Source organism: Nematolebias whitei, chromosome 10 (assembly GCF_014905685.2).
Source record: "Nematolebias whitei isolate Nwh7 chromosome 10, NemWhi1, whole genome shotgun sequence".
Classification (NCBI taxonomy): domain Eukaryota; kingdom Metazoa; phylum Chordata; class Actinopteri; order Cyprinodontiformes; family Rivulidae; genus Nematolebias; species Nematolebias whitei.
Genome location: NC_056507.1, coordinates 15950633 through 15978004, shown reverse-complemented (window position 1 = coordinate 15978004; position 27372 = coordinate 15950633). Strand labels below are relative to the sequence as shown.

Sequence of the window (27372 nt, the reverse complement as noted above, 5' to 3'; positions counted from 1 at the left end):
AGGTCTCTCTTGAAAATGAGTTCTTGTGACTCAATGAGACTACCTGTATAAATAAAGGGTAAATAAAATAAATAAATAAATAAAATATGTTTAAAAAAACAACAACATGTGTTTTGTTGTGATTTGCACATTAAGTGCAAGGCAGACAGAAAGCATCCATCATGCCGACAATATTTTGGCAACTTCCACTAGAAAAAATTCTGAGACTCAGTATGGCTTTTGGTTGTTGACAAAGCCGCTTAACTTGATAATTAAGTACCAATCTAATTGCTTGGGTTCTGTTCGGTTCTACTCAGGCAGGTGTGCCTCCATTGAAAGTATGGCCCTCACTCATTGGGCGGGATCAAGGGTGGGAGCTCTGTTCCCTTTGTGATCCTTTATTATCTGGTTGTCGGACTTAATTTTTTTAAATTTGTCATAGCACTGTATGTAAGTGCGAGTGTAGCCGTGGGCATCCAGTTTAGCTGACACCTCCCATTAAACTTGTTGATTCCTCATTGCTCTGCCAAGCTCACACTGTATGTACTTGTCTGACAAAATTGATAAAAGGGTTTGTACCTCATCATTCAACCATGGAATAACGTGATTTGCAGCTCTCCATCTCTGTAACGTACACATACACTTAACAATACGATTGAAAATGACACTTCAGGAGGAGTTTGCAAGTACAACCTTGGCTCATACAGCGACGTCAATTCATGGGTCATTCAACAGCTGTAGTTTGCTGTCGTCAAAATCACTTGCTCGACTTGGCTCGCTTGGAACCACAGCTGAGGCGTTTCCAAAGATCAGGCAGGAACATGTAATGGAGTCACATTTGGTCAATGCTGAGTCAATGCAAGTTGAATAAAGCCATGCTTGTGGCAAAAGGGCTTTAGTGAGTTGAATAGATCTAGACTCCATACACAAGGGTATGCAGATGGCTTGGTCATACTTATAGAAGGTTTTTATCTAGGTACTCTATGTAACCTAATGTGGAAGGGATTGAATATAACATCCAGATGTTGCCAGGAGCAGGAACTTTGTGTCAACCCATCCATCCATCCATTATGTTTTACCTGCTTCTTCCATTTTGGGTGCGGGGGTCACTGGTGCCCATGTCCAGCAATCACTGTGCGAGGGGCGGGGGACACCCTGGACAGGTCGCAAGTCCATCACAGGGCCACATAGAGACAAACGAGACAAACAACCATTCACTCTCTCACTCACACCTAGGGACATTTAGAGTTACCAATCAGCCTAACATGCATGTTTTTGGTCTGTGGCAACCCAAAGAAGACAAACTGGATTTATTTTCCAACCCATAAGAATTCAAGGCGGGGTTACTCACCTCCGAAGTTGGAGGGAGTAGAATTTTCCTTGTCAAAGTTCGTTACGTTTCTGGGTGTCTATCTAGACAGAAAGCCTAACTGGAAAATACATGACAAGTGCCGTATAACTGCAGATAGTTGTTGGGGTGTTGCTACCCCAAAGGTTATCGGATAGATCTGTAGGTACATACTGCCCCATGCTATGCTTTGCTGCTTTAGTATGGCGGGTCTGAGTCTGTCAGGGTGGCAAGAATGCACCCACTCAAAATACAACTTTGAGCAATTTTCAGACAGAAATTGAAGACAGAGATGCCTCGAACAATTTTTCTACAATGGACCTGTCTCCCAATCGTTGCTCCTGTTTTATAGATGGATCCCTTCTGAAGGGGTCATTTAGTAGGTGCAGGGATGTTTATTTTGCACAACTATAGAGAGAGATAGTACAGTTACCCATTGGTTGGATTTGCAGCTGTATCTCAAGCTGATATATATGAAATCCGCCAGTGTGTGGTGTCTCTCAAAGACCTTCAGTGTAAACAGAGGGAAATTTTCATGCGAACATTAGAGTCAGAGTCAGAGTCAGAGTCAGAGTTTCTTTATTGTCATTCGCACCTCATGTGGTACATGTGGTGGAGCGAAATTATGTACACAGGGTCCCAGTTACATCCAACAATAAAATGTATAAGAAAAACAGTAATAACATCTAAGATATGAACTAAGAAAAACATCAACTAAATATACACTAAGCACTCATAACATAAAACATTGAACATCAGCACAAACATGAACATGAGTCTGTGAGCAGATGTGCACGCATGAACACAACAACATTGAAACAGATCAGCAGCAACATGAAACAGATCAGCAGCAACATGATATGGTTTTTCACAGTGATTATTCTAGTTAGAGATTCATGAGTCTAACAGCCTCAGGGTAGAAGCTGTTCCTCAGTCTAGTGGTTCTACACTTAATGCTCCTTAACCTCCTTCCTGAGGGGAGTGGGGCAAAAAGTGTGTGTGCTGGGTGGGTGGGGTCCTTCATGATGCAGGTGGCCCTCTTCCTGCATCTGGAGGTGTAGATGTCTGTGATGGTGGGGAGACTGATTCCAACAGATTTCTGTGCAGCCTTCACCACTCTCTGCAAAGCTTTTCTTTCTGCAGCTGTGCAGCCTCCATGCCACACATTGATGCTCGAGCACAGGATGCTCTCCACTGCACACCTGTAGAAGGAGGTGAGGACTGAGCTTCCCAGACCAGCTCGCCTCAGCCGTCTGAGGAAGTAGAGTCTCTGATGAGCTTTCTTGATCAGGCTGGTGGTGTTGTTGCTCCAGCTGAGGTTGTCATTCATGTGTACACCCAAGTACTTGTAGCTAGACCACTTCCACCGCAGATCATCTTATGTTCAGGGGGGTGTAGGTGTTTTTGTTCCTTCTGAAGTCCACAATCATCTCCTTTGTCTTCTTCACATTGATGTGAAGGTTATTCTCTCTGCACCAGCTCTCCAGGTGTTCCACCTCTTGCCTGTAGCTGGACTCATCATTGTTTGTGATGCATCCCACCACCGCTGTATCATCTGCAAACTTTACAATGTGACAGCCTGGATGGGTAGCTGCACAATCATATGTGAGCAGAGTAAACAGAAGGGGGCTCAACACACATCCCTGAGGAGAGCCAGTGCTGAGGGTTATGGTGGAGGAGGAGAGGTTGTGGATCCTCACTAACTGTGGTCTGTTTGTTAAAAAGTCTAGTACCCAGTTGCAGATGGAGGGGCTTAGTCCTAGTGTGAGTAGTTTGTCCATCAGGGTTTGGGGGATCATGGTGTTGAAGGCGGATGTGAAGTCCACAAAGAGCATACGGACGTAAGAGTTTTTCTGCTCCAGGTGGTTGAGTGCAGTGTGGACCACAGAGGAGATTGCATCCTCTGTTGATCGGTTCTCACGGTGTGCGTACTGATGAGGGTCCTCGTTGATGTTGATGGTTGTTTTGATGTGGGTCATGACCAGTTTTTCGAAGCATTTAGCGACTATCGGGGTGAGGGCCACTGGCCGATAGTCATTCAGACCAGTCACTGTAGAGCTTTTTGGGACTGGGATGATGGTGGCAGTCTTCAGGCAGGTGGGAACTGTCTCCAGGGTAAGTGAGGTGTTAAAGATGTCTGCCAGCACCTCACAGAGCTGATCAGCACATTCCTTCAACACTTTTCCGGGGATGTTGTCTGGGCCAGTTGCTTTGTGCGGATTAATCCTCCTGAAGGTACTCCTTACTTCTGCTGAGGTCACGCTGAGATGCTCTTCATCCGGTGGTGAGGTGAGTCTGGTGCTGGGTGGTCTGTTCGGGTCTTCAAAGCGTGCATAGAACTTGTTGAGGGCATCAGGCAGAGATGGGTCTTTGGGACATTGTTCACTCCTTCCTTTATAATCTGTTATGCACTTAATGCCCCTCCACATGCTCCGAGGGTCTTGTGAGATGAATTGACCCTCGATCCTCTTTGCATATGTGGCCTTGGCCCTCTTAATACCAGCAACCAGCTCTTTTCTTGTCCTACTCAGCTCCTCTGAGTTTCCAGACCTGAAGGCAGTGTTCCTGGCTTCCAGCAGGGTACGCACCTCTGCATTCAGCCAAGGTTTTCTGTTTGGGTAGCTTTTAACATTTCTGATAGTGGAGACTGTGTCAGTACATGTACTAATGTAACCCAGTACTGAGGATGTGTATTGGTCAAGATCAAGTGAACCTCCATTTTCAGCAGCTTCTCTGAAAACCTGCCAGTCTGTTCGATCAAAACAATCTCTCAGTATGGGGCCACTGTCCTGGATCCAACATTTGACTTTCTTTTGTACCGGTCTGGAGCGTCTCAGCGGGGGCATGTAAGCAGGAGCCAGGAAGATTGAGATGTGGTCTGACAGTCCTAGGTGGGGGCGGGGTTCGGCTTTGTATGCATCTTTTACGTTCGTGTAAACACGGTCCAGCGTGCGGTCTCCACGTGTTGGAATCGTCACATGCTGATTAAAGCTTGGGAGACAGTCCTTTAGATTCACGTGGTTAAAGTCTCCGGCTACCACGTAAAGAGCCTCGGGGTGTTTGTTCTGCAGCGAGCTGATGATATCATGAAGCTCCTGCAGTGATTCATTAGCATTAGCGTCCGGAGGAATGTAAACAACTGTGATAAAAGTCACCGTGAACTCGCGGGGTAGATAATGTGGCCGACATTTCACTGTTATTTGCTCCAAAGCCTTCGAGCATGAGCTATTCACAACAGTACAGTTCGTGGACCAACTTTTACTCACGTAAATGCACACTCCGCCCCCCCGTGATTTCCCCGTTAGCTCGCTGCAGCGGTCCGCTCGAAATAAAAGTCAGCTGCTTTAGCTGCTATTAGAGCCCTCCAAGGGCCACACTTTCAGTTATTACTGGTTTGGGAGTGTGTTGAAGCAGTCAGTCAACTAGGGAGGGACACCAGTGTAATTGTTAAATGGATACTGGGACATACTGGTAATGAAAGAGCTGACTACCTTGCAAAAACTGGCAGCCAGGCCCACTTCAAATGACCAAAGCCTGTTGTAGGTATTTTAAAAATAGTCTGCATAATTGCTCTATGGCCTGGATTAGACAACACACTCAATCTGCTGGATGGAGTTGACCGACTGCAGAAAGGCACAGAAACTGATCAACGGACCAAATAGGTTTGGGAAAGCTCTCACCTGACAAGGAACACTTTACATAGTTGGAGTTTTAAATGAGCCCAACCTGCTCAACTGCCACAAAATGGTGATGGGACTCCATGACGACGGTCTGTGTGGTGCCTGAGGCATTGAAATAGAGACATCTTTGCACTATTTAGTTTATTGCATGGCTTTGTGCAGTTTGTTGTGTCTTCTCCTTTTCTGCCTATTGTGTTTGTTTCATTCAGCTTCTTGTTGTGTCAGTCTGTTCCTTATGTATATGACTCTGTGTTTTCTGTCATTTTCCACTCACTCCTCAGCCTGCCTCTTCAGCCTCCATCTAAAGTTAAAACCTGTCTTTAATCAGTGCACCTGCCCAGGTGCACTCATTACTCACTCTCCCTCTGCTTATTTAAAGCTCTCCTCTCCACCACTCTGTGTCCCGTCATTGTTCTGTTCTGCACAGACGAATCCTGTCCCAGCCTGTAACCTGTTGTCCAGTTCCGTACGTGCTCGTCTGACATTTAGTTTTGTTCAATTTATGCTCAAGTAAGTTTTTGCTGCCTCGTCAGCCTTTTGTTTTGTGGTTTAAATAAATTATTTTTTTACTTAAACTCCTGTTTCACTTGCCTGCCTGCAAATGAGTCTAAAACCTGAGGATTGTGTCATCATGGGTCTCTGTGAATTCAACCAAGTGCTTTGTTTACACTGAATGAAGACCCATTATCTCCTTTATTTTCCGCTTGTTCTGAAATCGGGTCACTTCATTAATGTTAGTAAACCACGTCAGAATAAACATTACAAACTGATGCTTTCAAAATAAGTTAAAGTACTGCCTTATTAAAAGGCATGGTCAGAATCAGAATCAGCTTTATTATCATTGTATCGAGATACGAGAATATGGTGAAGATAGATTTACATTTTGCAGTCCAGTGATATGTTTGATGTGCAAACTTTTCACCAAACACATATGTCGAACATTTTTACCAGACATCACACCTCGATGCTGTGGTATAGAAAAATAAAGCAGCAAAAATTGTCCATATCCACAAAAACATGTCTTTAAACTCAAGTACATGTCTACTTTTCCACACACTTGCAACTTGCAGATGTTTTTTTACTTTGAGGATATTTTAAAGAAAACAAGGTACAATTCTGGAAAAAAGTGATTGTCTTACTTTTAAAATCATGCCAAAAACAAAGCAAACAAACAAAAAAAATCTGTTTATTCAGCTACCCTGTGACTGTTAAGTTCCTGTTATAAAGTGAAAACATAATTTGTAGTATAAAATCAATACCCTATTGGTATTGGTTAGTGGGGATGGATGAAGAACCCATATGAGTGGGGGCCTTGTAGGTGGGCCTATTGCCCTCACTAAAAAGACAATGAGCTTTATTCAAACCCTCTCATCCCTCAGATGAAAGACACAAGGTCTGAAACATTCAATGTTCTGAGCTTCTCATGATCAAAGAAGTGTTCCCCAGTAACTCTCTTGAAGACAGACATGGGACAGACTGTGTCAAGTATAAGCTTGAGTCACGTGATTGACTTACGTCAGGCTGGTTGCAGTTTGTGTAGCTGAACAAATATGGTGGAACCAGATGTGTCAATAGTGTTGACCTTTGACCTATTTTCAGCCACTTTTGTTCTGCCACAGTTAAACATCTTTCCGTATGTACACAAACAAACATGGTAGAAAAGTTTGCGTACACATTTTTAGAGGACATGTTACATTATCCATCCATTTTTACCCGCTTCTTCCTTTTCGGGTCACGTGGGTCACTGGTGCCCATGTCCAGCCATCACTGTGTGCGAGGCGGGAGACACTCTTGACAGGTCTCCAGTCCATCACAGGCATAGAGACAAATGGGACAAACAACCACTCTCTCACTCACACCTAGGGACAATTTAGAGTTACTAATCAACCTAACATGCATGTGTTTGGTTTGTGGGAGGAAACATGAGGAGAAAACCCACGCATGCATGGAGACATGCAAACTCCACCCAGAAAGGCCCCTGGACCAGGATTTGAACCAGGGTAACCTGCTTGCTGAGAGGCAGCAGCTCGACCAACTGCTCCACCGCGCTATATGTTACATTATGTATTTATTTATTTTTGTTGTTGCTTTGCAGGGTCATGACTTTGTAATGAGCACCACAGTTAACTGTTAACCCTTATATTATTACTTATTAATAGCCTATAATTTTAAATGACGCAGTTTTGTAATCCCGAGGCTGCAGGTTCGAATCCAGGTGTCGGACTTTTCTCAGACTGCTCTCCGCAAAATAATAAAAAAAATATATTTTTTACATCTTAAGATAAGGCATGAAGTTGTTTTTTATTTTTTAAAAATTTGCTGCCGCAGAGCAAAGTTTACCGAGTCTAAACATTCAGTACTCAGTTCAAACAGAAACGCTCTTCGCGCGTGCAACGTGACGTCAGAAGATACGTCTCTCCTCGAGCTCGCGAGGCTAGCTCAGATGAGACCTCAGCTGATGGATAGTGTTGTAGTGATGTAATAGCCTGTTTTGTTGCTACGGATGGCTGTTTGTGCCAGGCTCTGCGGAGTGGGTCAGTCCCGGAGCTGCCGGAGGCGACAGCGGAGCAACCAGCCGGACAAGGGAGGGAGCGATTCCGACATGGACGAGGAAGAGGGCGAGCAGATCGTGGGCACTCGGAAAAGCGACGCAGGCGGCCGCCGCGGAGGCCCGGGGGGCGTCGTCGCCACTGCAGGGCCGGGAGGTGACGCTCGCGGTCGGGATCGAACCAACACCGGCTCCGGACCTCAACACCCCGAGTGTTTAGTGGAATTACCGCCGGAGCTTTTAGTGGAAATATTCTCCCTGCTTCCCGGAACAGTCCTGCCAAATGTTGCACTCGTATGCAGGAAATTCAGACAGCTCCTCAACACGGAAACCATCTGGAGAAGGCGATGCACAGAAGGTACAGACGCTGTTTGGGTCAAATAATGCCTTGGATGTGAAAGTGTCACATAGGCCTGCGTGTGTTGCGTTTTATATTGACCCATCTGTATGAAAACACGGAGGGGGGAGTATCATTACGTCATCAGCAACATCTGGTGACTTTCACTTCTATTTTTATTCTTTACAGCTGATAAGCCTGTTACAGGCCTGGCTGTATGATTTTGGGTTTCTGAGCTCTATTATAATCATTTCACTTTAAAAAATTCAGACCATACCATCACTAAACTCAAATTCCTCACATGTACCTAAATAACTTTCTGATTTTCTTTAAATTTGCACAGTTGATGTTTTTGGATTAATCAGCTTTTGAGGTAAATAATTGTGCAAATTAATAAATCGAAATGCAAATTGTAAAAAGTGTCGTTAATAAAAGACAGAATAAAGAATATTATAGCAATTGCGTTTTAATAAGAGTAATGTTGTGGTAAATTAATAGTAGTGAAGTAAAATATATGCTCCAGTCATTTGCAAATTTCTTAATCTTACAGAATGGACATATTTATCTGGTCTTGTTTCCCAGCTCTATGAAAATCACAATGAACCTATTCAATTCAATTTTGAAAGAGTCCTTTTATTCCATGGCTGTAATTTTGGAGGTACATGGTTGTGTTTTTTTTTTTTAATTTTGTGGCAAAGTTGTTGTAATAATTGAAAATAAAAGTAATCTTTGCATGCAGAATGAGCGATGATTTCCAAAAATCCCCACAGCATGAATGTGATGTTAGTCAGATCAATTAAATGTCACAAGCTCATGCATCGACTTTCATGGAAAACGTCCTTGTTGCTGGAGTTTACTGCTTGGTGGGGAAACAGTTTACTGGAACTCATTTGACTGATGAAGCCCTCTGGATAGAGGGCGAAACATCTCTATAAAAAAGAAACCATCCAGATGACCAGACTGAGAATTATTGGATTTGGTACCTGGATGATTGCGCATGAACTTTGTTGTCCTTGTTGCTGGTTTTAGTGGGATCAGGCTCAGCCTGTAGCCCTGAGTACAGTAACAATAACTCAGTTCTGCCTCACATCTGTCTGTGTGCATTTACTTAAGCTGAGCGTTTGTCTTCCAGGAACGTTGACTTCAGTTCTTGAAAATCAACATCATAACAAAAAACTTCAGGAAGTGACTGCTCAAAAGGAATCGGCATTAGTTTGAAGCGTTATGTGGGGGAAACAAGGTCACAACGGTGCAGTAAAAAATGAAAATGGTCTTTGAAAGGGCTGCGATCACCACATAACTCTCATAACAACCTCAATAGATACAAGTGAATAAGGCACAGCCACATCTGTTTTTTTTTTTTTTTGGTGATTAATCTATTAGGCAAACCTCTGTGAGATATCCTGATGCATGCTCTGTATCTGTGAGATACTCTAAATTATGCAAATAAAATGTAAAGAAGTAATAAAAATGAGGCAGTAAAACCTGCAGTTATTTTGACATCTTTCTCATTATTGGCTCCTACTTCATAACTTTATGAAATGTTTTCTTTATGCATATATAATAACATAACCAATTAAACTGTTTTTGAAACACATCATTAGTGACAAAGTGTCTGAAGATTTACACTGTAAAATTTGTCTTGGATTCATTGTCGGCTTAACGCTCGAGTGTTTCGTTTAGTTTTTGTAGCTTAACGATGAAAAATCTTAGGAGTTTGTCCAATATAGATCTCAAGTGAAATTAATTAAAATAATAAAAATGATAAGGCCTTCAGAAACCCCTAAGAGCTATTGCAAATAATGTGGCTCATTGCAGCATAAATGGAGTGATTAAACAAAACTGAGTCATTAATGGCAATGCAAAATAAACTTAAGAGTATTAAACCACTTTACAACACTTCTACTTGTGTACTCCGAAAAACACTTAGTTTACTTCATATTTTAAGCAAGATCAAAAAAATACGCTAGTGCATTTGTTTTTCAGTCATAGCTTGTAGTTCCTATAAAAACATACACAGAAAAAGTCAACGTGAAAACAGGAAATCTACAGTATAAGTCTGTTGATTGCTTTTTGGATTGGCACTTTCTGACTTATGAAATCCACGTTTGTTGCATACAAAGATCATTGAATACACACCTTAATATGACTGAAACTATATGTACGTTTCCACAGTTGATTTATTCTACAAGTTATAGAAAAAAATGTAATTCCTTCTCCTGTTTTTGCTATCCAGAGTTTGGCATGAATGAGGATCTGAGGAAGATGGAAGCAGGAGGCATCTCCAGCCAAGACCTCTACGTCAAACGTCTGTATCGCGTCTCTCCCGCCACACATTATCATGCATTTAGTTCATTTCTACTTCCATGGGTTACTGGCATATATTAATTCTAGTCTTTGTGTGTCAAATAAGAATAAAAAAAAGTGGACTTTAATACACAGCAGATGGAAAACACTGTTGTAATTAAACTGTCTGCTGTTGGTGTAAGATTAAAAAAGTAGCTGTGTTTCTTCCCATCTGATCCTCATTTATCAGCAATAATGTCAAACATGCCGGTATTTACTTTTGAACAAACGTAAAGAGCCAAGTGGTTTCAAGTGGGTATTTAAATGAGGTATTTTGACACATAAGATATTTATCAGTGGGCTGCATTGGGCTGAGCTCACTTTGGTCCATGGCTGCTCTACACACACATGTATTGTGCCTGTGCAGGTGTCAGTCCGAGGGTGAAGTCGGGGCGCTTTATGAAGCTCCTCCCAGACTATGAGAACATGGACTATAAAGACGTGTACACGCACTGTATGTACATGCTGCAGCATGATGGGTTGTGTGTGGGGGCAGTCTGGCAGTTTTCCACTTCCTGTGCTAATGGTTCATGTGTTAGTACTTTTTCTCTGCATTGTTTGCTTGCATATTAACTCTGAATTAGGAGGGGAGGTCCTTTGGTGTGCTGTTACATAACTTGGCTGACAGGAACAAATTCAGTTTTTTGCTTTCATCTCTTTATCACACCTCACTGTGGTTTTAACTTCATATGTTGCAAGTTTGACTTTGCACAAGTACTGTATTTTTCCAGCTTATAAGTTGCAGTTTTTTGCATAGATTTGTCATTCCTGCGCCTTATACGCTGAAGTGACTTATATACGGAGGTTTTTTCCATATGCGTAATGCAATTTTTGACGGGCTCTTTAAATTTCTAAGAACTGCAACAGCGAGTCCTCCCGTGCGCACTCGCTTCACTCAGCTGGTGCAGGCAGAGGAACGCTGGAGAGCTAGCGGCTCCGGCCGCGATGAATGGCGCTGCACCACCCAGGCAAAATAAAGCTGTTATGACTATTAAATAAACACATAATAACATGACGGGTCAGTGGTGATGCATAATAAATGCAACTTATACACCAAAGCGACGTATATATGTTTTTTCCTCTTCATGATGCTTTTTTTGACCGATGCTACATATACTTGGGAGCGACTTATACGCCGGAAAATACAGTAATTCCTAAAAAACACTGTGTAATAACCCTTCAGAAACTGATGAGCGCTGTTGTGATCTTGTGTTACAGTGCTTCACCCTTACAGACATATTTTGGGGCTTTGGCAGCCTGACATTGGCCCCTACGGTGGATTGCTTAATGTTGTGGTAAGTGTTTCACTTAAGAAAGATAAGGGATAATGACTGCAACTGTTTGTTGATCTTGTTTGTATGAAAACATAAAGTCAAATGGCCATTTATGACTTAAAAGCTTGGCAAATAAAACATATTTATGATCAGGAATAAATAATGCAAATATTTTACTCAGGTGGATGGGTTGTTCATCATTGGCTGGATGTATCTGCCACCTCACGATCCTCGTGTAGAAGATCCCATGAGAAGGAGGCCACTGTTCCGAATTCACTTGTTGGACAATAAAAAGGCCACTGTGGAGTGCATGTATGGACACAGGGGTCCTCACAAAGGAGATATACAGGTGAGGGCATAAAATGTTTCAAGAATAAGCTCTAAAGAATTTGATGAGGGATGCACAATATTGGATTTTTGATCGATATCCAATATGCCAATATGTTAAAGCTTATTTGGCCAATAACCAAACAATATCAATACCACTATTTTTTCCTAGACCAATTTACAGAGACTACATCACTTTCTCTGCTGTGGAATTAAAATACTGCATTATTCTGCGTGGTCTTTGTCAATTTGGCCTGCTACCAAATCAGATGCCATAAAGGGTTCTGAAAATGTTGTAACACTTCAACTGGGATTACCCGTATGTTTAATGTCAAATTTATTCGCAACATTTACTCTCTCTAACAAAATGACCACACTCGAACAGTGCAAATTTGTAAAATTTCACAAATCTAAACTCAACGGCGCCCGTGATGTCATAACGTTGTGCTGGTGCTGCAGGCATCCTTGCCATTGGGTTGTCATACAAAACAGTGCCTTATATATATATATATATATATATATATATACATACATACATACATACATACATACATACATACATACTTATTTATTTATTTATTTATTTATTTATTTATTTTTAATTGAATTTTTTTTATTATTTTTTTTTTTATTGGTGCGCTATTTTGATTAAATGTCCGATATTTACCTTTATTGCTATTATCGGTCGATACTGATACCATGCCGATAATATAGTGCATCCCTAATCAATATGTTTAGTTTGAAGTTAGTAGCATACGAAAAGTTGCCTTATTTTATTGTCATTTTTTAAATTATTTTAGACTGTAAAGAAGGACGAGTTTTCAACAAAATGTAATCAAACTGATTATCACCGGATGCCAGGAGGCAGACAGGAGGTGGGTCTGCTGTTTTTGTTTTTCTAACATTTGTACTATAATGCTGTATTTTAAGCACCTTATTGTACGTATATCTGTGCAGGAATTTAGAACTTGGTTGGAGGAGGAGTGGGGTCGTACACTGGAAGACATCTTTCACGAACACATGCAGGAGCTCATCCTGATGAAGTTTATTTATACCAGTCAATACGAGTATGGCTTTTTTATCCTGAAATCACTTTTTCTATAGCTGATAACAGTTGAACTTTAATGCTTTTGTGTTTTAACAGTTGAGTTTGAGCTGACCTGTAGCTCTGTTGTGCTTTCTTGTCTCAGTAACTGCTTGACGTACCGGCGGATTTACCTGCCTCCTGCGATGCCCTCCGATCTGCTGGAGCCCGGCTTATTTAAAGGTACATACGGTAGTCACGGCTTGGAGATCGTCATGCTCAGTTTCCATGGGACTTCTGTGAGAGCCACTAAACTCACTGTAAGTTTATGAACCATCGCTTAGAGCATGCTTTTTTTATTGCACAGTGCACGTGAACTGTGAGTTTAATTTTAATCCTTCATACAGGGAGACCCCAATGTCCCTGCAGGGCAACTCACTCTGGATATTGACTTGAATCGACCTGTGGTCCTCCCAGACTTGGAGCAACAGCGCAAAATTGAAGAGCTGTCACAGATTATAATGAGGATACACGATGAGATACAGAAGGAGGCAGAACAGCAGGCCAACGGTGCCTTTTCAACAGCCAGATGTGCAGCGGAGGGAGCCTGTGGTGGTGCAAGTGAAGCAGAAGCTATGGAGGAAGACCACGGTGCCTCTTCTGACAGCTGCCAGTCAGGCCCCAGCGGGAGCAGTCATTCTTCTGAAGCCCTGCCCTTCGTCCTGCCTCTGGGGGTCATGGCTCGCAATGAGGTGTACCCTCGCACCTGCAGGAAATGGTGAGGCCCTTGAAACACTGAAGAGTTTGTTGAAAATATTTAGTGTTGAAGTCTAAAAGTTTTACTTATTTTCCATGCAGAAGATTAAAGAAACATTCTACAAACTTTTAATTTTCCAATTATATTGAATCACAAGGGAGACAGAATGAACACACGCCAGTTTGTTACATCAATTTCTGCTATTGCCCATTTGTTAGTGGAACAAAACTAATTGACGTCCATTGATGTGTTTGTTTCAGCTTCTATGGAACTGGCCTGATTGCTGGCCACGGCTTCACAAGTCCAGAGCGCACCCCAGGGCTCTTTGTGCTATTTGATGAGGACCGTTTTGGTTTCATCTGGCTGGAGTTGAAGTCTTTCAGTCTGTACAGTCGGCTGACGGACCACCTAGAACACGCCCATGCCCCGAGCATGGAGCGGTTTGAGGCCATGCTGCGCAACATGCAGTCTTGGACATCCTGATACATTAAGCTTTAAGTCTCCATCCTCATTGCAAGGCAAAGTAACCATTACATGTGAATCACCTCTGCTGATATTTCATGACCTTAACTCTTCAGGTTCTGTCTGTAAAAGGTATTTATTTTCCTGAGTCATCTTGACATTGCACACTTGTGTGTCTGCTCTTGTACATGGACTCTGAAGGGCCTCCCAGGTAACTGTTTTATCACCTCAACCTGATGTGACCTTCATCCTCTAGTGCAGCATGATAACAGGTCATATAAAATGTATTCCCTGCAGAGAAAAAAGCAATCCTATCTCTTCTGTCAACTATTAAGGAGCGAACTATGTGCCTGCGATTCCAAAAAAGTCTGTACTCGACTGCGCTTGAAACAGAATGAGGGTGGCCAATGTATTCTGCTACATAATAGTATTACACCAATTTTAGTGCCCAACATGTTCAAGTGCATGCTGCGTTCATTTATTCGTATTGCACACATAACCACTATCTGAACATGTTTGTTTTAATTAAGCAGCATGCCTTGCTTTTCCTTTTTGTTTAGCCTGTAGAGACATAAGAGACATCTCAGGTGCTTTTATTGGCTGCAAAGCGAGACAAAAGTACACGTATAACAAAACTAATTTACATCAAATATTTAATTAAAACTGTTTTCAACTGGTCAGTTTTCTAACTTTTTGAGTATTTTCATCTAATACTAGATACACCACTTAGTTTTGACCTGACTGATCCATTTTTGCCCTTTGCAGTGATATGCATCATACTTAATATCACCACACCCAATATATTAGCCTGTTATGTAAGATGCAGTGATGTGCTGGAAAAAGTAACCTTTGCAAGAGTTGCCATTAATCAAACGTCTGCTTCTGTCAAAATGTTTCCTCACATTTTTCAAATGTAGTGGATGTGTTGTTCATTTTCATGCCTGACGGTTTGCATGGCTTTAGTCATGCAAAACTTTAACCTCCATTTTCCCCTTAATGATTCCCAACCAGTGACAAGACTAGCAGGTCATAATTCAAACCATCTGCTCAAAGTGCATCTTCAAGTTTCAAGTAAATGTCTGTATGTCTCATCACGGCTTGATGGTGTTGCCCAGTAGCTTTTCTACTCCAAGTGCACTTTTCTGGGCAGTTTATGAAATCATTTAAAAACCAGTGGCCAACACTTCTGTTGTTTTTAATCAGATTTTTTAACATTTGCGAAACAAGCGTCTGCTAAAACGTCCTTGTACTTTTCATCAACTTCATCTCATCTTTTTTTAATTTAAATTTCCCCTGTAAACCCAGCTCTTTAAATAATTTGCCTTTGAAGTGTTGCTTTGTATTGTTAACAATGCATTACGGCTGACTTTATGAAAGAAAAAAAAAGATTTTGACTTTTTGAACTGCTCACATCAGACTTCAGGGAGCTTTTCAGCTTAAGCACTCTTCTCAGTAATAAAAGTATGAAAATCAATAAATCCTCTTGTCACTTCAGTTTATTTTTGAAGGTTTGCTTCACATTATCACACGAGAGTTGTTATCACCTTAAAAGAGGTTTAATTTTTCACTTTAGTGCTACTATTGAAATAAGTATAATAGAATTAAACGTTTAGTGGTTTAGATGTTATAGGCATTCAGAAACAGCTGGGATATTTTATCATTTCCTCACTCTATTCAATATGTTTGCACACACTGAACATGCATAAATAGTTTATTTTTTATATGATAAGCCAGGCCGGAAGTTACTAAATATTCACATAAGAACAGCAGTACCTTGAAGTTATCTGCCTATAAACAAATGATGGACCTGGACACAATAGATGTATTTATTCCACCATCTAGACGGGAGTTTATTACAGCTCAATGCGATCCATATTCTCCTCATGCTGCTTCCTCTTCTCTGGAAGAGTCTGAGTCACAAAGATGAACTGGTCCTTCTTCAGATGATGACCAGTTGCCTGCTTCTTCAAATCAATTGCCAGGTATTCCTCCTCTGCTCCATACTTTGGCCAATGGACAAGGCCGTCTCCATTGGGAGACCTAGACACACAAAAGTTCTTAACATTTCATCATCGGTGTGAATACTAAGGTTCAATCGGCAGCAATTCCTACCCTGTGCGAGCAAAGTTGCCCCAGTAGCTCATCATGATTCTGCTCAGCTCTTCCTCTTCCTCAGTACATGCATCTAAATTGAAAAAGAACTAATGAGGGAAAACTGCCAGATACAATCACCGATGAAACTAAAAGTGGATCACCCAGACAGATTAGTGGAAATGACATAAAACTGCATGTGTTGTAAGGCTGACTGTACTGAAGTGATTATAGTATCAGATCAAATGGGTAATAAGAGTTGGCAGTATGGGAACACTGCTCGTTCCATATTAGTAGGGTGTGGCTTTCCCACAGACCTGGATACAAGCTGCAATTCAGTGCAGAAAAGTGACACCGTCCTCTCCTGTGATCAGCTGACCAACAGCTGTTAGAGCTAGTCCTCAAATGCTAGCAAGCGGGCATTGGCGTTTAAAAGAGCTGATTCCATACATGTTAGATTGGAAACAGATGGGGGATGTCTGGCCATGGAACAATGACAGACAACTTGACGGACATGTAGATGGGTGTTGTCAGACTCAAAGACTAGCAAGGTGCTGTTACAGAAGGGGTAAGACAAACGCAAGGTTTTAATGTTAAAATGCTGTGCCATCAAGGTCCCCCTGAATCTCGAGAGGTGATCTGAGGTCAAACCCTATGATTCCCCACACTATGAAGCTAGAAGTAATGCTGTGTCTCCACAACATTGGTAGGTTTGGTCCTCTACCTTTGGTGCCACTATATTTACACTATATTTCGACACTGTGTGAGATGACACTGGGTGTTGTAATGAGTCTGACCTGATCTGTAATACTTGGCACCCAACTGAGTGGTGTATTTTAGTAGACCAGACCCTTCACAACACTTGCATGCCCTCATGCATCTATTGGTTCCAAAACTGGGCTACTGGAACATATCCATGCCCCACATGACAGGCAGTTGCATGATAGGATTACCTGGTGATACGCAAGCCCACCATGTGACCCCTGTCAATTTCATCAAACACTGGTAATAATGGGTTTACAAGGCATGGTTTATCCTTTGTGACTTTCTCACACCGTTTTGACTGACTATTGGAGATTTTGGCAACTGCCTAACAACACCAAAACTTCTGATGCTACTACTTATGCCCTTTAATATTGTACCATACCATTTTATTTATAAAGCACTTAAAACAGCAGCAAGGCTAACCAAAGTGCTTTAATGTTTATTTGACCATGCCCGCTAATTGCAAATCAGATCATTTATATACCCTTAGCTTTTCTGTATGTGTAGAACATCATGAACAATCCTTCTGGGGGATTTGTGTATTGTCAGTGAGCGTATTTGTGGGTTTGTGAAAATCACACTTACGAACTAATTTAATGTGGGTAGTTGTGAAGCAAAATCCAAACACCGTAAAGATTTCATCTCCGTGGTCACTTCTAACAAAGCTAGGCCTTTTCTTCTGCAGGAATATGGGAGGATGCTGGTACTCGTACAAATATACCGCAGCGCCTGCGTCTGGTGGGATGAAGAAAGGAATGACGTACAGTATGTGAAAGTATTTATCAAACACTAAATTGATTTCCAAAACCCTTCCTAAGAATTACCTCTGTGAGCATTAATAGTTTTGATTGCTGGAATAAAAAACAGTAAATCTCCAAGCAGCTCAGTGAATGCGTCTCTGTTTTTCACACGGTCTGTGCCAGTTCCGATATATTTATTTACAATCAGATCTCTGATCAGTGCGTCTTTGGGCTTTGGAGAACAGAGTGGAAATAAGACATGTTAATGGTGACAGATCATGCACATAAAAAAAAAAAAAAAAAAAACTACTGACAAGATACTGAGTGTCTTACATCCGAGTAAAACATGGACACCATGTTTAAAATTGCCTCTTGGTCCATTCCTTCAGTCCAGTTTGGAGGTGCAAAGGCCTACAGAAAAGACCCAACAAAAGACAAACACAAGATTTTAACAAAAAGTTATAGGGTCTCCTCTGTGCTCATCTGAAAATAAATGACTTCTTGATTCAGGACTTACATCACCAAGAAGATATCCACCTTCATGATTATTTATGCCAGTCATAAATGGTACAGTGAGGAGTTCGTGTGTACGATACAACTCGTTCATAGGTTTTTTCAGGAAGTGCCCATTAATATTTAGAGGAAATTGCAGAAGTATCTCCTGGAGTGGCAAAAAAAAGTTAAAAAAAAAATAAAAAAAGTGGAAACATTGTAAAAAAAAACATCAACAGGTGTTATCAAAAGGAAATTGTCTAAGTTAGGTAATAAATAAAGTTTAATGACGCATCTCACCTTTCCAAATCCCTCTATGGTATCAATATCAAGGTTTCTCAAGCAGTCACTGATCTTCTCCGGATTTTCAAGGCTACAGCCAGATACGTTTGCAACCATCTGATGATAGATAGTCTCATTCATTTAGATTTGTTAAAAAATATGCTATGATATTTACTCAAAAATAAAATCACCAAACCTTTGACAACTAACCTGCCTTACTGGTGCAGGATCATTCAAAAGCAGTGTCTCTAACGCTGCTGTTCCACTCTCGGCGATGGCACGATGGAACAGCCCGTCGGACAATGGTGAGAGAAGCTGCGCATTCAAAAATTGAGACAATTTTAAATGTTTGTTTGCAATAATGCCCACTAATCTGGCCATTTTGGATCTTGAAAGTACCAGCAGGACTCAAAGCTGAGAAGAAAAAAAAAAACAGTCTGCCTGAAGAAAATCAACAATTGTGGCTTATCTGAATCTGACTCCCCCGTTTGGCCTTGAAAGCAGGCCGGCTATCAAATTTCTCCTGGGACATGGGTAAACTAAGGAAAAAGCTTTGTCTAATACCACTATTTATCCTTATGGCCTTTAACTTTTTCCATCTAAATAAGTATTCTGATAAAGAATAAGAGGCCGCGCTCCTGTAGCAGCAGCAACATGCACTCCGCCCATCTTTCGGACGACTGTACGAAAATAATCTCACTGTGCTGTATCACAGTACAATGATAATAAAGCTTATTCTGATTCTGATAGCAGCAGAGATTATTTTTCCAACTTTATCTCCAGATCAATTCATACCAAAAGGGACACGCTCACTCCACCCGCAGACTCCCCAAATATGGTGACTGAATCAGGATCTCCTCCAAAGTTGTGAATGTGCTCCTGGATCCACTTCAGGGCTTGGATCTGGTCCAAAAAGCCAAAGTTCCCAGAAATCTGGTCATCTTCAGTGCTGCATAAAACACAAATAACTGCTGACGTGTGGCACAGATCTGGAAAATGATCACAACACGTTCTGTGTCAGTAACCCATTTACCTGAAAAAGCCCAGAAATCCCAGTCGATACTGGACCAGAACCACAACCACATCCTGGTAGGCAGCCAGAGCAGAACCATCGTACATCGATGCAGCTCCAAGAGTTAAGCCCCCACCGTGGATCCACATCATGACCTGAAAAGGTATTTAAGTATCTTTCAAACATTTTCTTCCCCACTGCACTCACCAAACAATGACTAATCCTCAAGTACAAGAGTTGGCAACAAAAATAAGGATGTCACCTATTTTTGTATAAACTAGACCAGTTTGACACAAGTCTGAAACTCAGCTGGAAAATATGAAATATAAGAACAATTCTTACTGGAAGCTTGGCATCAGGGGCTCTGTTTGCAGGAGTGTAAATGTTCAGGTAAAGACAGTCCTCTGAAATTCCAGGAACATTTGCTGCAATGCCTCCAAGTTTTCCAAACAATTCTTTTACAAGCTCCATATACTGAATGCACCTGAAGATGAGACATGGTTTCAGGATGGCAGGTTACTTCCAGTGCATGTGCTAAAACTGGAAGGTGCATCTCTTACATGTTGGGCTGCTTGGTGGCGTCTCTCAGTCCTTCCCATTTCTCCACAGGTTGAGGTGCAGCCAGTCGCAAGGGGCCGAGAGGGGGCTTGGCAAAGGGGACACCAAGGAAAGCATGGGCTCCGGTCTCCTTCCCTTTTACGCTCACATACTCGCCTTTAAGGCTCCCAAGCTTTGTCTGGACTTCTAGTGCTGTTGTCAGGATTTTAATCAGACATCACAACAACCTTTATAGTATGAGATTCCAACTTCTCATTAAAAACACTGAACCAGTGATGTAGTCTACGTGATACGCTGGCATAGAAAAGCTTAAGAATTTCAGTATACCCACTTAAAAGTGCCCAATGATACATGACATATCATTAGACATGTGTCATTGATAAGTTAAATGGCAGTTAAACGCTTTCATAACAATCTATCAGTATGCAGTGCTTGTTTATTACATTCGCTTATCCAGCTAGTTATTGAATAATTAATATTTGTGTACTTACTACTTAATACTTGAAAATATTTTGCTTTGATACTGTGTTATAAATTCTATAACATTTTAATACAAAGCCAACTGTTGTACAAAGTTTGTTGTTCATTTATTCAAATATAAGCATCAGAGAAATTTGGAAATGTTCAATATGCTTAAAAATAAATTGACGATTACATTGTATTAACCAGTGTACTTTGGTCTCTAAGCACAGTACACGGACCGACCAAGGTGAAGTTAGTTTTACGTTGGACATTCACGTTCCGTGGCTTCAACGGTGTCCAACGTAAAACTAACTTTACCACGGTATACCCACTACAAAAATGTAGACTACACCACTGCGTGACTGAACCTATCATAATTATTAATATGCATACTTTTCTCATGCTGCTTCCTCTTCTCTGGCATAGTCTGAGTAACAAAGACAAACCGGTTCTTCTTCAGGTGATGACTAGGTACCTGCTTCTTCAAATCAATCGCCAGGTATTCCTCTTCTGCTCCATACTTTGGCCAATGGACAAGGCCGTCTCCATTGGGAGACCTAGACACACGAAAGTTCTTAACATCTCATTATCAGTGTAAATACTAAAGTTCAACAGGCAGTAATTCCTACCCTGTGCGAGCAAAGTTGCCCCAGTAGCTCATCATGATTCTGCTCAGCTCTTCCTCTTCTTCAGTACATGCATCTAAATTGACAACAGCCCAAAGAAAAGTTAAAATTTTCTAACACGACAAAGCAGATATTTCTGGGTTTGTGTAAACTGCACTTACCAGACAATTTCACATGGGTAGTTGTGAAGCAATATCCAAGCACAGAAAAAATCTCATCTGCATGGTCACTCTTAACAAAGCTAGGCCTTCTTTTCTGCAGGAACAGAGGAGGATGCTGGTACTCGTACAAGTATACGGCGGCACCTGCGTCTAATGGTACAAAAACAAATATGATAAAAGTGAAAAGTTCTTGTCAAACACTAAACAGATTTGCAAAATCTTTAAAATAAATACCTCTGTGAGCATTGGCTGTTTTAATTGCTGGAATGGTAAAAAAAGAATCTCCGAGGAGCTCAGTGTATGCATCTCTGTTTTTCACTCGGTCTTTGCCATCTCTGGCATATTCATTTACAATCAGATCTCTGCTGTATGCATCTGCGGACTTACAGAAATAAAGAAAAGCATGATAAGATGACTGATTATGCAATAAATAAATAAATAAACAAAGTGGTTGAAAGGTAGTACGTGACTTACATCAGGGTAGAATGCAAACAGTGTGTTTATAATGTGCTCCCGATCCATTCCTTCAGTCCAGTTTGGAGGTGCAAAGAACTAAAGAAAAAGAGCCAAGTTATTACAAACACATCAGATTTAAATGGAAAGTCAAAAGAAAAAACTTAAAAAGAAGTAAATTCTTATTTCCCACAAATATCACTAAACATTGCATTCTTACTTTAGCAAGGACAAATCCACCTTCATGGTTATTTACGCCGGTCATGAAAGGTAGGGTGAGGATTTTTTTTTTATGGAACAGCTCATTTATAGGTTTTGTCAGGAAGTGTCCATCAATAATTATAGGAAATCTCAAAGTTAGGTCCTTGAGGAAAAAAAAAAAAAAAAGAAACACGTAAAACGTGGAGGCAGTTTGAAACATATGCAGTAAAAAATAAGATCTAAAAGAAATTGAGAATAAAAACAGTAAAACTTTTCATCCAACATCTCACCTTCCCAAATTCCTCAATGGTATCAATATCAAGATTTCTCATACAATCACCAAACTTCTCTGTGCTTTCATGACTGCAGCCAGATGTGTTTGCAACCATCTAATGATAGATTAAATTTCAATTATTTAGGGAAAAAAACAAAACAATATATAATGTAATATTCTCAATATTATACAATAAAAAACGTGTACACAATAAAACAACTAACCTGCATTACTGGAACAACATCATTCATAAAAAGAACATCCATTGCAGCTGTTCCACTCTCAGCTATGGCATGATGGAACAGCCCGTCAGCCAATGGTGAGAGAAGCTGCACGTTCAAATAAAAAGACAAATTAAAATGTTCTGTTTAAAAACATTTTCTTAAAAATAACTTTACCTCCAGATCAATTCATACCAAAAGGGACACGCTAACTCCACCAGCAGACTCCCCAAATATGGTGACAAGATCTGGATCTCCTCCAAAGTTGTGAATGTGCTCCTTGACCCACCTCAGGGCTTGGAGCTGGTCCAAAAGGCCAAAGTTCCCAGAAACATGTTCATCTCCAGTGCTGCATAAAACACAGCGCGGATATGTGGCACAGATCTGTTTACAACCTTGAGGCTTTGATAACAGTTTGTCCTTTTACCTGAGAAAGCCCAGAAGTCCCAGTCGATACTGGACCAGGACCACAACCACATCCTGGTAGGCAGCCAGAGCAGAACCATCAAACACTGAAGCAGACCCCAATGTAAAGCCTCCACCGTGGATCCACACCATGACCTGAAACAGAAATGAAAACCCTTGATCTGTGGTTCTAATATGTTGCTGCTTTCATTTTTGAGCTCGTTTCTAACAGTCAGACCACGTTAAACTAAACATGACCTGATCCTCACACAGACTTGGTAACAAAACAAAACCTTTTGTGTTTAGAGACTGGTTTTACAGACATCATTTCTCAGCTTGTCATCATATGTTTTTAGGAATATTTACAAGAGATAATGAAACATGTTCCTCTTTTGTGCTTTAGAGCAAATGTTTTTGAAGTCACTTCAAAGTCAATGTGAGAAATAAGCCTCTGTAAGTATTTATGGTCCCCAACGAAGAAAACAAACCATTTATTGAGTGTAACAACTGGTTGAGGCATGTCCTCTGGACGGATTCTTCTTTGTTGAAACGTTCAGTCTTTCAATTAAAAGGCATCTTCAGTCTGAGGAGCTGCACTAAACTCAGTGTTATAAATAGCACCGTCTCATAGTGGATCAACCAGTTTGCTGTTGACAGCTAAAACTACTTATTCGCATGCAAAAGCGTGCCCTGATGGCCTCTTGCTTTTCACAGGGGACTGAGTGATACTCGCAGTAACAGCACTGCAAATGAGGACAGTTGGACACGGTTTCTGGGGGTGGGCGTTTATTTTCAGTTGATGATGGAGGCGTCAGGGGAGGAAGATTAGATATCTCCGTCGTTAATCGAGGAAAAGCGCTATTTTGCAAATGTCTCACGAAAACGCTGCCGTTTTCAACAGACGGTGTAGGATAATGTCCCTACGCTGCGCAGCGGAGGTGCACTCCCTCATGATCAGCATAGCCATGGAGAACCACCTGTGCCTTTGCGCTGCCTCCTTATTATTTCACTATCTTTTAACTTTTGCTGGAATAGTTGTACAGATAGCTGTATTTGTAACAGACTCAGCCAGCTGCTCTCGAGGAGCAGTGTACTGCAGCCACAGAACAACAAAGTGCATTTTTTTGTCACACAACCTCATCAGCGAGATAAAAGTTTGGCACTTTTCATCGAGTATAACTCCGCCTTTATCTACGAGGTGCATGTCTGAGTGTTGTCCTGTGGCTCTCCTGTGAAGAGGTTCAGTTTTGTTAATGTTTTGGCATCCACCTCTTTCTATGAGCACCAAAGGGTCCAAAAAAGGAGCTTGTTGTTGCGAGCAGCCTCTCTCTTCTTGGTGAACTTGATGTTATTGACAGTTGACATGTTGGGTGAACACTTTTACTTCCTTAGCTTAGACTTTGACCGGGTATTGTCCACATATTTGAACAAGTGGCTCTGTACGGTTCCCTGAAAGGAGTTCAGGTCTCACTTTTCCCACTTCCTCCATGACTGAGCCCCGATTGGTGACACTGGAGATCCTACGGCACAACCGAACTTCTGACTGTAAAAACTGTCGTTAGCTTGAAGATAGCTAAAACAATAGAGGAACTGACTGACTAAGTTAATAAATTGTATACGTGATGGAGGAACTACAACACGTTTGGGACTGATGAATTAACGGTCCATTTCACTGTAACGTCACGGAGCATTTACAACCGTGATGTAGTGTTTTAATAAACTCGACTATTTGATTACATTTGTAAGTGGATCATATGAAAATTGGGCCACAGGCAGTAATTATTGCCTTCTACTGAAAAGCCAAGCTGAAAAATTATGTTTTTTTTGCCCGTGTCTGTATGTGGCTCTATCTGTTACTAAATGATCTTATTAACACCTGAACAGTTTGTAAATTAAATTTGTAAAAAGTAACAATGTTTTGAGCTTAGCTAATGCTACTTCTGCTGTTTCCTTCTGTTTGTACTGCACAGGTCAGACAGGTCAATCACAAAGACTTCTTTTTGCTTAATACGAGGCTCAAAGTGTAAAAGAAGTTAGAATTAATCAATTTGACATTCTGGCAGCTTTGTATAGAACCAAAGACATTTTAACAAGAGTCGTATGTGGCCCACAGGTCACTTGTTAAATATCCTGAACTATCCAAAACATCACAATATTTAAATTACGGTCTGTGGCCAACCCACAAATTAAAGAAATGCAAAAGTATTTTAGAATAAAACTCCCATTTATTTTTCTTGCAGTTTACTAAATGCTACATTAAGCTTGATCCGCTGTGAATACTATTGTATAATAAAATACTAAAACAAACAAAAAAAAATCTCAAACACTAACATTCTTCTTGAAATAAGAGTGGTGAAGGCTGCACAGAAATCTGTCGGAATCAGCCTCCCCACCATCACAGACATCTACACCTCCAGATGCAGGAAGAGGGCCACCTGCATCATGAAGGACCCCACTCACCCAGCACACACACTTTTTGCCCCACTCCCCTCAGGAAGGAGGTTAAGGAGCATTAAGTGTAGAACCACTAGACTGAGGAACAGCTTCTACCCTGAGGCTGTTAGACTCATGAATCTCTAACTAGAATAATCACTGTGAAAAACCATATCATGTTGCTGCTGATCTGTTTCATGTTGCTGCTGATCTGTTTTAATGTTGATGTGTTCATGCGTGCACATCTGCTCACAGACTCATGTTTGTGCTGATGTTCAATGTTTTATGTTATGAGTGCTTAGTGTATATTTAGTTGATGTTTTTCTTAGTTCATATCTTAGATGTTATTACTGTTTTTCTTATACATTTTATTGTTGGATGTAACTGGGACCCTGTGTACATAATTTCGCTCCACCACATGTACCACATGAGATGCGAATGACAATAAAGAAACTCTGACTCTGACTCTGAAAGACGCATGCAACTGTTACCATCTTAAAATCAGCAGCAAAGAAACTGCTCTTCAGACAGGATATTAAATCTTGTACCAGCGTATTTTATCTTGTTTGTACAGTATACCACAGATATTTTAATAAAACCCCAGGACAACATGTAAAAATAAGATTAAAACCTTTTCTTTAAAGCCAAACTGCTCAAGAACTCGTATAAAACTTAATTTGTGTCTCCAAACTAAACAGAATAACACAACCTAAAGCAAAGGTTCTTACTGGGAGCTTGGCGCTGTGGGCTCTGTTCGCAGGAGTGTAAATATTCAGGTACAGACAGTCCTCTGAAGTGCCTGGAAGGTCTGCCAACGTGCCACCGAGCAAATCTACCAATTCGTCAAAAAACTGCATGTTCTGAATGCACCTGAAAAGGAGACGTTTTTGTCAAAAAGCATCCTGTGAGTGATGTGCTAAAATGGGAAGGTGCATCTCTTACATGTTGGGCTGCTTGGTGGCATCTCTCAGTCCTTCCCATCTCTCCACAGGTTGAGGTGCAGCCAGTCGCAAGGGGCCGAGAGGGGGCTTGGCAAAGGGGACACCAAGGAAGGCGTGGGCTCCGATTTCATTCCCTTTCACACTCACATACTCACCTTTAAGGCTCCCAAGCTTTGTTTGGACTTCTGGTGCTGTCGGGATTTAAACATGGTTCAGACTCATAATAAAACCAAACCCACACTTCCAAAGTGGCTGAAAACAGGTGAACAATGGCAACATCTAAAGAAGAGCTGTTTGTTTACATTGAGTGCATACCCACATTTCAAAATCCAATAACATGTTTGGAAAACTGCTGAACTCTTTCAAACTGCACCATTTTATAAGGTTCAGGGTGACTTTTTTTATGTTTAGTAATTAGTATCTTTAAAACTGAATTTAACTGCTGCTGTATACGGTGTGTTGGGGGTGAGGTACTTTGAGCTCTGGGATGATGAAATGTATTGGAAACTGACCTTTAGCAGACATTTGTAAGAAAAAACACACCCTCCCTCAGTTCTGACAAGTCTAGTGTTCCCAGATTGCATGCTACACTTTTAATGTCCTCTGTGTTCATTTCCACTGTAGCTCTTCTAAAAAGTCTTGTGTAGAAATGAGAGTTAAGGGACAAACTAAAGATAAGCTTGAGTTATAAGTGACATATCTGTTACCTTTAGCCACAGTGAGCATGGAGGTAAAAGGTAACCACGACTAACGCCCATAGAATCTGTCCAGATGACCTGACTTGACTTTTTTGAGCCCATAAAATGAAAATACTGAGACTTTTAAAATATGACATTCACTGCAGACAGATCTCCATCAGACACTTCTCATAGCCAAAATAATAAGTTTCCCCTACTTACCATGCAGTTCTGCAAAAACACCGAGAAATGAAAAGGAAAAAATACAGCAAATTAGTTTTGCAAGGAACTTCATGGTGTAGTGTGGAGGGGTTGCGACACTCCTGATGAATTCTGCAGAAAGGAAATGTAGCCGCCTTCTTCTACTAGGAAGGTCCGTTCCAAGTTCTGACTGACAGATGTGACTGTCTGATCTGAACCCTCCTCGACACAAGGTCTGTGCACCTGAGGACCGGACTTGAGCAGTTTACCCCCTTCTCAGTTTACCTGCACGGTG

At 41.1% G+C, this 27372-nt stretch overlaps 2 protein-coding genes across 2 annotated transcripts; one reads left to right on the top strand and one right to left on the bottom strand.

Annotated features, from left to right (window-relative positions):
* The first annotated feature begins 7450 nt into the window (after positions 1 to 7450).
* Positions 7451 to 15556, top strand: fbxo31 (F-box protein 31). The gene is made up of 9 exons (XM_037683398.1): positions 7451 to 7913; positions 10129 to 10200; positions 11457 to 11533; positions 11694 to 11861; positions 12640 to 12714; positions 12797 to 12906; positions 13030 to 13183; positions 13271 to 13641; positions 13881 to 15556. The coding sequence occupies exons 1-9, from the start codon at positions 7511 to 7513 to the stop codon at positions 14101 to 14103; spliced, it is 1653 nt and encodes a 550-aa protein (XP_037539326.1). The 5' UTR covers positions 7451 to 7510; the 3' UTR covers positions 14104 to 15556.
* Positions 15557 to 15903: 347 nt separating this feature from the next.
* ces2b (carboxylesterase 2b) lies at positions 15904 to 27372 on the bottom strand. The gene is made up of 25 exons (XM_037683396.1): positions 27099 to 27372; positions 26201 to 26390; positions 25987 to 26128; positions 22848 to 22981; positions 22616 to 22769; positions 22424 to 22528; positions 22216 to 22314; positions 21945 to 22088; positions 21746 to 21823; positions 21506 to 21653; positions 21272 to 21421; positions 21114 to 21186; positions 20878 to 21041; positions 20025 to 20214; positions 19807 to 19948; positions 19486 to 19619; positions 19248 to 19401; positions 18663 to 18767; positions 18471 to 18569; positions 18196 to 18339; positions 18012 to 18089; positions 17763 to 17910; positions 17524 to 17673; positions 16195 to 16267; positions 15904 to 16122 (listed from the first exon to the last, which is right to left on the bottom strand). Exons 1-25 carry the CDS (start codon positions 27169 to 27171, stop codon positions 15936 to 15938), a joined length of 3258 nt encoding a protein of 1085 aa, XP_037539324.1. The 5' UTR covers positions 27172 to 27372; the 3' UTR covers positions 15904 to 15935.

Excerpts from the sequence above, each read along its gene's own strand:
- fbxo31 (XM_037683398.1), top strand. The coding sequence starts at position 7,511 with ATGGCTGTTTGTGCCAGGCTCTGCGGAGTGGGTCAGTCCCGGAGCTGC. Across the intron at positions 10,201-11,456 it reads CCAAGACCTCTACGTCAAAC|TGCTTCACCCTTACAGACAT; the intron begins GTCTGTATCGCG and ends CTTGTGTTACAG. Across the intron at positions 13,184-13,270 it reads TGAGAGCCACTAAACTCACT|GGAGACCCCAATGTCCCTGC; the intron begins GTAAGTTTATGA and ends TCCTTCATACAG.
- ces2b (XM_037683396.1), bottom strand. The coding sequence starts at position 27,171 with ATGAAGTTCCTTGCAAAACTAATTTGCTGTATTTTTTCCTTTTCATTT. Across the intron at positions 22,315-22,423 it reads ATGTTGTTCCAGTAATGCAG|ATGGTTGCAAACACATCTGG; the intron begins GTTAGTTGTTTT and ends ATCTATCATTAG. Across the intron at positions 17,674-17,762 it reads AACTATTAATGCTCACAGAG|ACGCAGGCGCTGCGGTATAT; the intron begins GTAATTCTTAGG and ends TCATCCCACCAG.